Below are 14,563 nucleotides of genomic sequence, written 5' to 3'. Positions count from 1 at the left end.
GCTAGAACATGATACCTGAGAGGCGGTTGCACTAACAAAGCTGAAGCCAGAATTCCCACAACTTACTCTTCCCTGACAGAAACCCTTTTTGAAATCCCCCTCGTCACACCTGAGGAAGCCATCCACATTTACCTTGTTTTTGACTACTGCTTCGCTTAGCTTAGCTTCGCATAGTAATTAAGTGCAACTGAGCAGCACCCAAACAGAACCCGAATCCACCCTGATCAGATTCCGATTGATTTCCAGTCAGACATTCACCCTGAGGGCATTTGTCTCATTTATAGCTGCGGCATCAGTGTATCTCGTGATCTTTCTAATCCAGCCAGTACTGGAATTACAGCAAGCTTCACCTTCACCCCGCGTTTGCAAAGCAAAGCAAAGCAGCCTGCGATTGGGTGAAGGCAATTTAAGTGTGTCGTTTGGTGTAGCGTGGCCATTTGGCACTTTCCATGCATCTCAGGTGGCGGTATATGTGGGTCGCTGTCTGGTCGCCCATTAAAAATGAAACACGGCTTCTTAATTACCGACTGGCACTTTTGGCAATCGTTGGCCGTACTCATGTGTCATTACCCCCCCCCCTTCCCCACCCCTCCTGTTTGACTGGCCTCTTTATCCGTCTCTCCATCTCACTTACTCTCCTCCCTGCATCCCTCCATCTCTCTTGGTTGACTGCAATAAGACACTAGCCCTGCAGTTTGTGTTTTGCTCCCCTTGCCCTGCCACAATTACTTCCTGTGGTTCACGGTGTAGTGGGTCACTGCCATCCGCCAAAGGTACTTACAGCTGAAATTACACACACACACTGTGTTTTTCCAAGCAGGCCTATACCTACATCGTTGCATTATCCCTCGCTCCACCCAGAGGCTCTGGTTGAAGGTGGGCTTAATTATAAATCCAGACATCCAGAGAGATCGGGTTGAAAAAAGGCCTCCTCAGTACAAACACAGTCACCATTGTGTGTCCTTTACATCAGTAGTTCTCAAAGCGGGGGTTCCGTGGCACTCTGTCAGGTGGTCCTCGAATAAATTTGCTATACATTATGAAATTGTGCTGTATCAGTAAAATATCAACAGATGGGGGAACTATTTTCACCAATAAAACAAGAACATTGTGTCCATTACTCCCACCTACGTTGGCTTTGGATCAATAGAAAGTGATATGATTGAGACACATCACACCAATCTGTCATGAATCAGTCACTTCATGAGCACGGATAAATATTTGATTAAGTCCACATTGTCAAGTGACGCTAAACCCAAACTAGCTAAATTGCGAAAAATATGTCGACAGTTATGTCGAGCGACAGCGACGGGAGACCAAAATGCGTCATGTGTCTTCAGGTAATGAAGCCATGAAGCCAGCTAAGATAAAGCAAAATCTGATTACAGAGCACCTGGAATATCAGAGCAGAACAAAGTGGTGTTAACATGATTTCAATTGAAATGTGTTCCTGTTTTATCGCTATCAAACAGGTCTGAAGTATTTAGGTTGAAAAGTTTTAGAATACAAATAGTTCCGGTGGCATCGAAGAGTACAAATGGTTGTAAGAATCATGCTTAATCGGTGTTAGGATTATGACGGGGTCCTTGGAAAATGTTCTCCCCTTTAAGGGGTCCTTGGCCCCCAAATAGTTTGATAACCCCTGTTTTACATGTACTGTATCACATGAGTGGCACTGGAGAATTGGATATCTGATAATGGGAACTTTTTACAACATACTTGACATTAAAGCTACTGCATACCCTTAAGTAACGTGTTCTCAACTAGTGTCTGAACAACTGAGGTTTCATTCAAAAGGCAGAGCGCTCTACCTCTAAACACCGTGTTACCCCATTCCACTGTTTGCATGGAGATAAAAGAAGAAGTAAGGCTCAAACAAAGTGCTGCTGACAGCGGCGGCTCAACGGTTAGTTTGGAGAAAAGGGGGTGGGGTGGGGGGAGGAAATGAAAATCAAATCCAAGAGGTCGCACATTATTGACACGAGTGGCACGGCCCCTGTTTTTATTGGCCCCCGGCTCCGCTCCGAGTCAGGCAGCCCATGTGTTTTCCCTTTAGCGTCCAGGAAACAGGCCGGGCCAAGCTCCCTTTCTGCAAACCTGTGGCTTGTTTGCATTGTTCAGTTTTTGGGGATGACGGATTTGCTCAATCACCCGTGGCTGTCGCAGCTGGCTTTCAATCACATGGCGCACCTCGAAAGAGGCTGAAAAAGGCGGGGGTCCCGGCATCTGGTAAAGATAAAGCAAGCTAGTGCTAACTTGAAATGGAAGCCATTACATTGAACGCTTGGCCACTCTCTGACAGGTAATTACTTTACTCATGGATATACGTATAGACGGTTAATAAACTGATGTTTTCTTTTCAGAAATAATGTGGCTTTCCTTTAAAATTAAACGGGACTGGGGTCATGACCTTTGACTGTGTTTGTGTTATGTGCACTGCTAGATTGATTGGCAGCTGAGTGGACCATGAGGTCGGGGGGTCAGGGTAGGAGGTAGAGGGACTGCCTTCAAAGGGCATGTACTCGGTCAGGCTCAACACCAGGTCTGAAAATTACCAGTGTCTGGTGCGAAGCGGGGTCAGCTTTGTGTCGTACGACAGCGAAGGGGAAAGCTTTCACTGTAACACCCACAGCCTGCTCTTATTCTTCACTCCCTCGCCATCCCTCGTGCATTTACTTCTGGCTGACCGTCAACCCTGATTGTGTGTGTGTGTGTGCGTGTGTGTGTGTGTGCATGGCAGATAATTTTATTAATTTCTCCCGGTGGAGCCCCCAAATTTTTCCAAAGAATACTTGAAAGAAAAAGAGAAAGAAAGCATTGCCATATGCGATTTCACATGGCATGTTGGACAATTCATTTTCCTTTCCCAGGCCACGTCTGAGACACACACCCAGACATGCACACACACACACACAAATATAAGGGAAAAATGACTAAGAAAGAATCACTTTTTTATTTTATTCATTTATTTAAAAGACACAGAATGAAGGGAGCGAAGGTCGCCGTGCAGACGCTGGTTGCCGCAGATTCTAATCCAAAGCCTCCGGCGATCTCTGCATGAACTCCATTTCTGGTCTGCAAACAAATTAGCTTTTTTTTCTTCTCTCCTCTCTCTTCTATCTCGCTCTCCCTCCAGTGAAAATCAGGGGAAATTCAGGTGAATAAAATCTATTTGTTCATTTAACTTCTGTTTTTTTTTTCCCGTCAGCTTCTTTTCTCTCACCCAAACTCAATTTTCCCTCGGTGCGCGCCTGCTCGAGTGTTTCTTTTCTTTGCGACCCAGCCTCGCCAGCAATTCATTAGGCAACAGTGGTTTAATTTGTATCATTAGAAAACCGTGTTTCCCAAAAGGACTATGGCACTCCACTAAATCTGATCCAGACAAAATACTTTTTTTCTTCTTTTTCGACCACGCGCAAGCTGTCGGGTTTGTTAACTCACACCAAACAAGTGTTTTGGAGAAATAGAGTAAAAACAAACAAACAAACAAACAAAACATGGTTTAATATCTTAGAATCTCTTCAAGTGTTATTACGCTTATAGAGAGCAGTTCTCCTTCTGGGCCCCCGCTTTTAATTATGCAACAAATGTTTGACTATCCAAGTGAAATTTGCATGAATATTTATACCAATTCATTTGTTGAGTGTTGATTGTAATTACATGGAAACATGATTTATTGCCAAGATTGCTGTGCTAGCCAGCCAGCCAGAAAAAAAAAGAACCGGGGTGGAAAATATATAAATAAATGCAAATTTCCACACAGGCAGCTAAAGGAAGCCTATTTTTTTTTTCTTTCCCAGTGGCTTGTGGGAAATTTCATTATCAGAAAGAGAATCTTTCACGGGTGTGTGCCTGGCAGAGATTCAGAGGTGCTTACAGTAAGTGTCTCAGGATGACACCATAACAAAGAGGTTCACCTTCCTGTGGTGACCTGTCAACACTTGCTGAGAGTGTCACTTATATCTGTGTGTATGCGTCATTTGTCACTCTTTTTCTACGTACTTCCATGCGCACCAAATATCCCAGCTTGACATGATGTTTTGGCATCTGCCTCTCAGATCGAATGATCAAAAACGGGGAATGGATTGACGTACAAATCAGGCTCATTAGAATATAGAACTACGTTTGCAAAGGTGCACCATATTTTTTGTCACAAGCCAATCAGAGCAGACTGGACTTTTTTCGGGAGGGGGGTCTTAAAGAAACCTTTTGTTTTTCCTGTTTACCAGTGGCGGGTGCTATTACAGCAAAATGCCTTTAAACAGCGATGAGAAAACGTTTGAGGGTAAAAGGGAAAAAGCAAAGCAAATATGAGGAGAAATGCTATTATTGAATAATTCAGTGCACAGATGGCAAAGCTTTAAAGGTGCCATGTTGTTGAAAGTCAGATTTCCATGTCTTTTTTGGATTATAAAGCAGTTGAAGGTGATATATAAATACTGTGAATGTATCAAAACACTCTATCCACGGAGAAATGTACACGGCCCATATTCAGAAACTGTGCCTTTAAAAACAAGTGGTCAGGACTTCCGTAACGTTGTGATGTCACAACTATCCAGACACTAGTAGAAGTGCCTCTGTGTAGTTGACACCCAGTGAATCCCCGGCTGCAGTGATTCTGTGAAGATAGCGCAGATGAGGAAGACCGGAAAGTGCTGAACAATCAGAGTGGGCTTTTTCAGGAGGGGGTTTTAAAAACACAGGCGCTAAAACGGAGCGTTTCAGACAGAGGGTGAATACAGGTATATTCAGACGGACACTATGAGAAAAATAAAGTGTTTTTCGAACATTAAAGCATGTAAACATGTTCTAGTAGAAACCCCAAATACACGTATGAACCTGAAAATGAGCACGATAGGTCCCCTTTAAAGACGTAGTTACTGACCACAGAGGCTGATAACAGATTTTACTTCATCAGGTGAGACAATGTGGGAACAAATGGAAGGAGATGGAGGGAGAAAGAGAAAATGTTTGAGTAATGGGCCTCTGTCCTGTTTAATATTCTCATGATGGAGCAAGGAAACAAGGAGGACAGAGGGAGGAGGGGGGGGGGGCAAAAGCAGAAGAAGAAGTGATGAGGTCCAGCCAAGGGGCTGGAGGAGAAGCAACAGCTCCTGACTGTGTTTGTATCTAATTAATGAATGGCATTAGCCATTTGTTATGCCATTTATTCTGGTAATGACCAAGCCTGATCTTTCAGTCCTCGCCTCATGCTCATTCTCCCTCTTTCATCCCCCCTTTCTCTCTGCCATTACCTTTGTACGACGCTCAAGACAGGGATTGAGAGATGTAGAGGGGAGGGAGGGAAACGGACGGAGACAGTGAGCAAGAGGTCTCTGCTTTAATGACGTGCTCTGTTACTGCTTAACTCAGGACACTCTTCAATAATGAGCAGGCTACTCTTATTGATGGTGCGAACCAACATGCTCACACATGCAGTGTAGTAGGTGTCCCTGCTCAACGTGTGCTCAGAAAACGGTTCATATGATATCTTACAAAACGTTATTTCTCATTTTTCTCGTGTTTTCCTATGAATGTCCAGCAACATGTGATGCATGTGTCAATTTCCGCTCCAGTCTTTTCAAAATAAATGTCCGGAATCCACTTGGTTAGGTTTAGGCAACAAAACTACTTAGTTAGGTTTTGGAAAAGATTGTGGTTTGCGTTAAAACAACTCCGGAAGTGGCATAACTTAAGTACGGAAGTTACGTGACAAAAACTACTTAGCTAGGTTTAGGAAAAGGCCGTGGTTTGGGTTAAAATAACACCGGAAGTGGCATAACTTAAGTACGGAAGTTACATGACAAAAACTACTTTGTTAGGTTTAGGAAAATATTTTGGTTTGGGTTAAGATAACACAGGAGGTGGCGTAACTTAAGTACGGAAGTAAGGTGACAATCTACTTAGGTTTAGGAAAAGATCATGGTTTGGGTTGAAATAACACTGGAAGTGGGGTAACTTAAATACAGAAGTTACGTGACAAAAACTACTTAGTTAGGTTTAGGGAAAAGATCGTGGTTTGGGTTGAAATAACACTGGAACTGGCGTAACTTAAATACGGAAGTTAAGAGACAAATAAATCAATGTTGACTTCTGGTTTCACACGGGGTATGAACACCGGTCTCCTGTGCGAAAATCCGATGTTTTTGGACCCACCCCGACCTCCTCCCTATGGTGTGTTTGTCACTCTTTATACTTCTTGGTTCACAATTACTTGGATTACATACAAATTGATTTAGTGGGATATATACAAATTATAGTGCATTACTTTTTTTGTAGGTATAGCTGTAAACGGTGTATGAGAACAGCCTGTTCTGTTTGTGTGTACTCATCTTTAGTGTTTCTGCTCTGCAGAGTCAAATTGGACCTCCTGCAGAGCCAGACGCTTGTTCACCTTGTCCTCTTTTTCGTGGGCAAATAAATAAGTGGATGAGGCCGGTGCATTCTTCCCTCCGTGATTGTATTCAACACACAGGTTTAGCCAGTTGCCATATCGTCTTGGTCCCCTGGGCTTCAAGCGAGCTTGTGAAAGACTCCCTTTGTGCATGTCCCTGTTACAATGTCCACCTATTGATAGTTTTCAGGGTGAGAGAAAGGCATGACCTTGTTTGCGGTGATAAAAGGTCTTTGTCGGCTATTGCGATAGAGCAGATTAGGTTGTGTGTCTTGTTTTTTGGGGTCAGGAAAGTGACATCAAAGCTAGCTTGGAGATTTATGTTAGTTCTGATAGTTGTGTCCTTAAAAATCCAGCTAGCACACTTCTACGACTCCTTACCCTTGCCCCATTTTTTCCTATCCTACTTTTCTACCATCCTGACCCAAAATCCCTTTTCCAAAAATCTAGAAGATCCAACTCCCTAGCTAAAGTCAAAGAATACAAAACAAAGTAAAAACAGTCCCTTTTATAGTGACCCCCGGCCGTTTGGTTTGTCTTGTAGCCGTTTCGCCGAGTGACCTTCTCGGTGGTGAGCCAGCCCCAGGACCCTCACCAGCAGGGATCGCTGCAGAGCTGCTACGACAGCGGACTGGACGAGTCGGAGACGCCCAGCAGCAAGAGTTCGTCGGGCCCCCGGCTGGGCGCCCTACCCCTACCGGAGGACAGCTACGAGAGGACAACGCCGGATGGCAGTGTCGGTGAGGCAGAGCACATGGAAAATGGTAGGGGCAAACACTAAAGGAGATTAAGCAAGCGTTAAGATACAGGAAACACACACACATTCACGCACAATAGCACGGCCGACGGTAGACAGCCTTAGAAACATACAGATACATGTCCTTTTTTTATAAGATTTATTATCAAGTAGGTGTTTTTTGGCTTTTAGTTAGTCCCGATCAGGTGATGTGGTGTTGTGAAGCGGTTGCAACTTTTTATTAAATCTAAAGCCCCTCCACGAATGTACATCATGTGAAGACGAGGTGTGGGATTTATTATAAAACCTATGGGTCTGCTTCAGAGACGGGCAGGCTTTATTTGATCAAAGGCGCTACACGAGGGAATATATGTACCAGACATATTCTTTAAGATCAACACCTTTCAGGCCGTCTCTCCCTTTTAGTTTGCAGCTCGTTTCTTTACAATTCCATTCGTCATCTTGGGCTTCGACTTGACTGATGATAGATTTTGTACAATATCTCTTATGTATCCTTTGAGATGGAGTAAAAAGGAGGAGTAACAATGGGGGGTTAATACCCAACTTGAATTGTTAAGAAGCTATACAGATAGTACGCTGGCTTGAGGCCCTTACGAAGGAGTTCTACAATTGGGAGATAGAGCTGATGTTCTGGAGGTTGTAATAGTCTAGAGAGAGTGAGTGGGAGCCGTGGAGCAAAAAAAAAGAAGCCTATTGTGAAGGCAGTCCCTGGGCACAGTACTGCATAACCTTCTCACAGCTAGCCTGAGCTACTTTCCTACCGCGACCAAAATATGTGTGAGTGTGTGTATCGGGGTGTGCAGAGAGATGGGGGTAATGGTCCCGTTCATAGTCTAGGAGTCTGAGGCGATGCTTAACAAGGAGGAGCTGTCTTGAGAGTGCTAAGCCTAAGTGCAGAGGCTTCCCCACTGCAGCTTAGGATAAGGATATTCAAATGGCTTAAAGAGCCACATCCTCTCTTTTTCTTTTTTTTTTAAGATGGGGTTGCGTTGGAGATGATGTCTTCACTTATCTCAGATCAGTGGAGTCAATATAATGTTCCGCCGTATCCACAAGGTGAATCCTTTAGGGAACATCTGAGAGGTTAAAGAGGACCTATTATGTTGTTCCCTTTCCTTTTACTGTGTTATTTTGTGCAAGTAAAAAGGTCTGCAAAGTTACAAAGCCCTCGCCAAAGGGAAACACTGCTCCTGAACTGCCGGAAACGCCTTGCTTTAAGTCCCGCCTTTTCTTCTGTAACGTGGTGATGTCACCAAGTAATACATTTGCATAATGACAGCCTAGTTAGCTAGTTTGGTATGCCTTCAAACAAAGTCAGTTAGAGCGGAGCTGGAGCGGAGTTCGAAGAGTTTGTTTCTTTTGAACAATCGCAACAGATTGGGGCCAGCAGACCAATCAGAGCAGACTGGGCTTTTTTGGGAGGGGATGATAAAAACTCACTTTTTCTTAAAGAGACAGGCACTAAAATGGAGCGTTTCAGACAGAGGGTGAATACAGGTATATTCAGACAGACCGTATAAGAAAAACAATGTGTTTTTTTAACATTAAAGCATGCAAACATGTTCTAGTAGAAGCCCAAAATACAAGTATGTACCTGAAAATAAGCATAATAGGTCCTCTTTAAATGTCTTGTTATGGGTTTTGATAGAAAGTCAAGCGAAGCAGACAGATGTGCACATCAAACTAGGCAGTTACAAAGGTGCCCACAGTGAGCTTTCTCAAATTTTGTCCTCAATGCAGATTAAAAGGGATTTGAAGCACTTTAATGTGAGCTGATAAGTATCCACAAGGTAGCCCTAAAATCTCCTTTTTTTTCAGACAATAGGCACCCATTTGCCGGACGAATTAGACCCAATTAAAAGACTCAATTTGGTGTCCGTTTAAACTAATAGGACAGGGACAGCATCGCAGAGGAGCCCAGTTAGATGAAAAGTGTGATCAGACCTGCAATCAAATCCACCTTGAGAACTAAAAAAAACAGCATAAATATTGAAACTAAATTGAATATTGAATACCAAAAAAAAGGCCATGTATCATACGATATTGTGAAATAATTTAGCACATTGACCCACAAATATGTGGTAATTTATACCCGTCAATTTTTTGGGTTTCAGCTCAGTGCACATATGTTGTTAATTCTCCTTTTTTCCACGGTTTCAGAGGGAACTATTACAAAGAACACTGGAGCTTTAGGGGAGATTTAGTGGGAGGAACAAGAGTCAAGGTCAATTCATGAATCGGTCTCCCATCCAAGAGAAACAACATGCTCTGCTGCTGCTGCTGCTCGCTATCTTTAGTGGGATCAGCCGAACTGGTGTGTGTGTGCGTGTAGATGGAAAGGCAGCTGTACAACTGAGAGTGTCGGACTGTTTTGTTCAACATATTGTTTTTTAAATCTCAAAGCAACCTCTGAATCTCTTGCAGCACATTCATAACATTCTGAGCTCTTACCGTTTGTACTAATAATGTGGAGTTATGTATAGGCAGCAGGGGTGGCCTTGCGGTCTGAGCGACTCTAATTGGTCTTGGTCCCGTCATTCAATCCTAGAAAAAAAAAGCAGCAGCTTCCTGTTAAAGCGTCCTTGAGGAAGACCGCCGAGGCCCCTTGCTTGCTCACTTATGCTGGGTCACCGTGGATAAGGGCATCAGCTAAATACCTAAGTGTAAAGTAAATGCAATCATCTAAGGTTAGGGCAAATATTGGCAAAGTGCTTCACCCCTCTTGAGGGATGCTAACTACAGTCATTAGCGCTCCCCCTCGTGTTGTAGCCAGAGCACACACAGACACCGTCGGCGGCATGCTTTATATTAGGAAATGAGGGAGTTACGAGGAAAGAGGGAGGACAAAAGTTGGCAGATGGCTCGCCGCGGCGCTCAGTGTTGGCGCGGGCATCATTAGCGACAGGTAATTGCGGGCGTTTATGTGCGTAATGCGACGGCGATTTTCGTGATGTGTTTTGGAAGCGGGGAAGAGAATGTCAGACGAAAGAGACTATGAAAACCTTGACCTCGCAAACCGAAAATGTTGATTTCGATTTTTACGTTCGCCAATTCATCATGTTTGATTGTCATTTCTATACATACAAAGAATCCCTTTTATTGATTCCTTGCCTTATTCGGCTCCAACTTGCTTGTTGTCGATCGATGTTTCGCACAATGTGAAGGAACAATCCACTGCAGCTGCTCGTCTGTCTCACACATGAATGCACACGCACCAACACACATAAGCAGGCATCCGCACTAAGAACCAGACATGAAGACAACACACACACACACACACAGTCTGTTTTTCATTCTCTGCCTCTTCATCCCTCTTTCTTTCTTTCCACCGTGCACAGATGTGCCGAGGGACCGTGTTTTTCTTTTCCTCATCTCCTTCATCAAGGTCAGGTTTCGAACTTTATTATTTGCTATTGGTTGACTTCTTTCCATGGGGAGCGTCAAATAAGAATAAAAAACAACCTCTCCATCCAAGACAGATTCTTCCAGAACCGTCTCAAAACAGGGAGTGCTGGGGGTCATCACGGGAATATGAAGACATTCTTGACCCAATCCGCACTGCACGAACTATCATTCAAGACTCCTCTGTAGTTTCTTCCTCATAGACGTGAGTGAGAGGCAGTCGAAAAAGCTCTATGTCAGGAGGATTCTGCTGCATCTTTACAGATGTTTCTGAATTTGTTCGGCGGAAATCATGAGCAGCACATATAGCTACAACTCAGCTACGGCGTTTCATGGAGTCTTGATCTTTTTTGATGCACAGCTGGGCCCCTCACTTATTCATAAGCTTACCCCGGTGCTCATCAGATATTCATAAACGCCGAGTGTTTGGAGTGAAACACCCGATTAGGCCGTTATGGATGTCAAAGAGCCCTTCCAGATGCACGCCGTTATCGGCGGGTCAAAGACTCGTGCTCTATTATTGATCTCCACATCGCCAAGGGGGGGCAGTAGTAGATTTTTCAATTTTTTACCGTGTTAGTTCAAGTACACCTCAAAATAACACGCTTCTACATTGCCCTTTCATCATGAGTCAGGTGTCTGAGGTGTGCAAAGTGTTTTCATATGAAACCTCCAACCTCCGCGCGGATGTGAACAGCTCCGGGCAATGAAGATGTAATATCATTGTTCGGTACATCAGTGCAGCTATGCGGTGTGCTGTGCTTGTTGCGGGTAGGTCACGCTGCCGAGGATTTATCCCATTCCATCCATTATATAGTGGCTATTTTTTAATAGAAAAAAATGCATATATATAATTTAAACCTTTTCACCTCTTGCATTCAACCGTGAGTTAATACAACACTATGGGCCGCCAGCAGCTATACAAATGTAAAGAAAGCTAATGTATTAGAAGAGTTTTAAAAGGGAAATTATGAAAAACTCATATTTTCTTAAAGAGACAGGTGCTAAAATGGAACATTTCAGACAGAGGTGGTGAATACAGGTATATTCAGATAGATAGTATGATAAATATGTTTTTTTTTAAGATTAAAGCATGTAAACATGTTCTAGTAGAAACCCAGGATATGACTTACTGAACCTGAAAATGAGCATGATATGTCCCCTTTAAAGATGATCTATTATGCTTTTGTGCTTCTTCCCTTTCCTTTAGTGTGTTATATAGTTTTTTGTGCATGTAAAAGTTCTGCAAAGTTACAAAGCCCAACGAGAGTTACTCTCCCCCACAGAAGCACTGCTCCCGAACTGCCTTTAAACGCCTCGCTTGAAGTCCCGCCTTTTCTTCCATAACGTGGTGATGTCACCAAGTCACACATTTGCATAATACCTTCCCAGCGGCTAGTTTGGCACGTCCCTCAAACAAGGCTAGTTAGAGCGGAGCTGGAGGGGGAGTCCGAGGAGTTTAGTTCGGTTGACCAATCGCAACATGGTGGGCCAGCTGACCAATCAGAGCAGACTGGGCTTTTTTGGGAGGGTGGGGGCTCAAACAGAGCGTTTCAGACATACGTACCGCAGCACAGCCAAGAAAAATAGAGTGTTTTATTTAAGATTGAAACACGTAAATATAGTTCTAGTAGAAACCCAAATTACAAACCTGAAAATAAGCGTGATGTGTCCAGGAAAACTTTCCTGGAAAAGAACTACTTTTCTATCATATCGCAGGGGGTTATTCGCCAACAGACGAGAGGATATATATATATATATATTAGTTTACTCAACTTTTTTACTTAACCACTACATCACTGAGTGAATCCCAACAGAGGCTGGTGCCTGATTTAATTTACGCTGGCTGCAAAGACAGATGAATAGTGCAAATTTATTGTAGCCTCTGAGAGAGTAATAGCACGTCCTACTGGCTGCTAACGTTAGCATGCCTCCCACGTCTCTGTGCTTTGGCTGCCAGACAACCACTACCCCCCCAGCACACACACACACACACACACACACACACACACACACACACACACACACACCAGGTTCTATCTCTCTCCTGTCTCTCCCGCTGAGAAATCTTGGGGTACCACCGTTGGATTACAAACATCATCATTTAGTGTTGGCTCGATGGAGTAGGACAGACAAGTGGCACATCACAGCAGTGAGGTATAGTCGGCGAGTACAGACAGACACTGTCGGAGCCCGCTAACGTACACGAAACAGACTGAAATGCCCACTTTTTACACATTGAAGTGAACACACATGCTCAGTCACATAAAAACAAATAAGCTTTAGCCACACACACATTCCTCCTCATCCAGCACAATGAGGCACTGCATCATTTTCCAGCTCTGTGAAGCACCTCACTAGATCACTTCATTGTTGTTGTTTTCTCTCCATTTCTAAAGCTTTGCCTGCTGGAATGCTGCTTAGCTTGGTTAATAATGTGCATGTGTGTGTGTGTGTGTGTGTGTGTGTGTGCTTGTGTTTGTGTGTGTAACTCTGTTCATTAGGCAAGCCCAATTGTAGGGCCAGATGGCAAAGCGAGTTTGTTTAATTAAAACCATTCATATTTCAAGAGCGGAGCGGCAGCGGCACTGGTCTTAGGTCTGATTTCCCCCAACTTGGGTGGAGGGATGGGTAGTGTGTTTGTGTTAAAGCAGCGCAGTGAAAAATCACCCAGCGGAAGGCTCTCTCGCGCTCAATCAATCAGCACGTTACACGCGCCCTCCCCAAGGTCGCATCCATGTGCGCACACGAGTTAAAAACACTACAACATTAATTAGGAAATTAAAAATCGGAAACGAAAGAAATAATGATGAGTTACAGTTACAGTCAGGTACATTTTGCAGCATTGTTCGGTACATCAGTGCAGCTATGTGGCGTGCTGTGCTGGTTGCGGGTAGGTCACGATGCCAAGGATTTATCCCATTCCACCCATTATATAGTGGCTATTTTTTAATATAAAAATGCATATGTATAATTTTAACCTTTTCACCTCTTGCATTCGACCGTGAGTTAATACAACACTGTGTGCTGCCAGCAGCTATACAAATGTAAAGAAAGCTAATGTATCGGAAGAGTTTTAAAGGGGAAATTATGAAAAACTCTTATTTTCTTAATATTTCAGACAGAGGGTGAATACAGGTATATTCAGACAGATAATATGATAAATATGTTTTTTTCTTTTTAAGATTAAAGCATTCAAACATGTTCTAGTAGAAACCCCAGAATACGACTTACTGAACCTGAAAATGAGCATGATATGTCCCCTTTAAAGAGGACCTATTATGCTTTTGTGCTTTTTCCCTTTCCTTTAGTGTGTTATATAGTTTTTCGTGCATGTAAAAGTTCTCCAAAGTTACAAAGCCCAACGAGAGTTACTCTACCCCACAGAAACACTACTCCCGAACTGCCTGAAACGCCTTGCTCGAAGTCTCCAAGTCACACATTTGCATAATACCTTCCTAGCGGCTAGTTTGGCACGCCCTCAAACAAAGTTAGTTAGAGCGGAGTCCTAGGAGCTTGGTTCGGTTGACCAATCGCAACAGAGTGTGCCAGCTGACCAATCAGAGAAGACTGGGCTTTTTGGGAGGGCGGGGCATGGGGCTCAAACAGAGCGTTTTAAGACGTAGGTGCCGCAGCACAGCCAAGATGAGAAAAATAAGGCGTTTTATTTAACATTAAAACATGTAAATATAGTTCTAGTAGAAACCCAAATTACAAGTAAAGAGTGTTTTGCGCCTGCAGTCCTCTCATTCATTTCCATCTGTCCCTTACCCCCCACGCCCCTTATTTCTTTTCACGATATCCTCGGGCAAGCCGACAGCGAGGGAGATAGAAAGAACAAGAGGAGATGCTGTGAGAGAATGCGCTGAGGGGAAAGCATGGCAAACGAGGAGTAAATGAGTAACACATTGCACATTGAGCCCAGAAATGGATCGAAAGGATGGTTACGTTGGAATGAGACCAGGAGATGGAGAGAAAATTAATAATACTAAAAAAAAAAAATAGAGAAT

General features: G+C 43.6%; 1 protein-coding gene across 6 annotated transcripts in view; it reads left to right on the top strand.

Moving 5' to 3' along the window:
• pcdh7b (protocadherin 7b) overlaps positions 1–14,563 on the top strand; it is a 125,548-nt gene that overhangs the window by 51,996 nt on the left and 58,989 nt on the right. For 2 of the 6 annotated variants that reach the window (XM_074623030.1, XM_074623033.1), the window contains exon 2: positions 6,939–7,134. The exons of 2 other annotated variants lie outside the window; for them this stretch is intronic. In XM_074623030.1, the coding sequence (XP_074479131.1) occupies positions 6,939–7,134 (196 nt within the window). Of the gene's footprint in view, positions 1–6,938; positions 7,159–14,563 lie in introns of all 6 variants that reach the window. 2 more of the 6 variants (XM_074623029.1, XM_074623032.1) reach the window with 1 other exon arrangement.

The sequence above is a fragment of the Sebastes fasciatus genome, chromosome 22 (assembly GCF_043250625.1).
Source record: "Sebastes fasciatus isolate fSebFas1 chromosome 22, fSebFas1.pri, whole genome shotgun sequence".
Classification (NCBI taxonomy): Eukaryota; Metazoa; Chordata; class Actinopteri; order Perciformes; family Sebastidae; genus Sebastes; species Sebastes fasciatus.
Note: the sequence above shows the minus strand (reverse complement) of the source record. Positions and strands in the feature narration are given on the sequence as shown.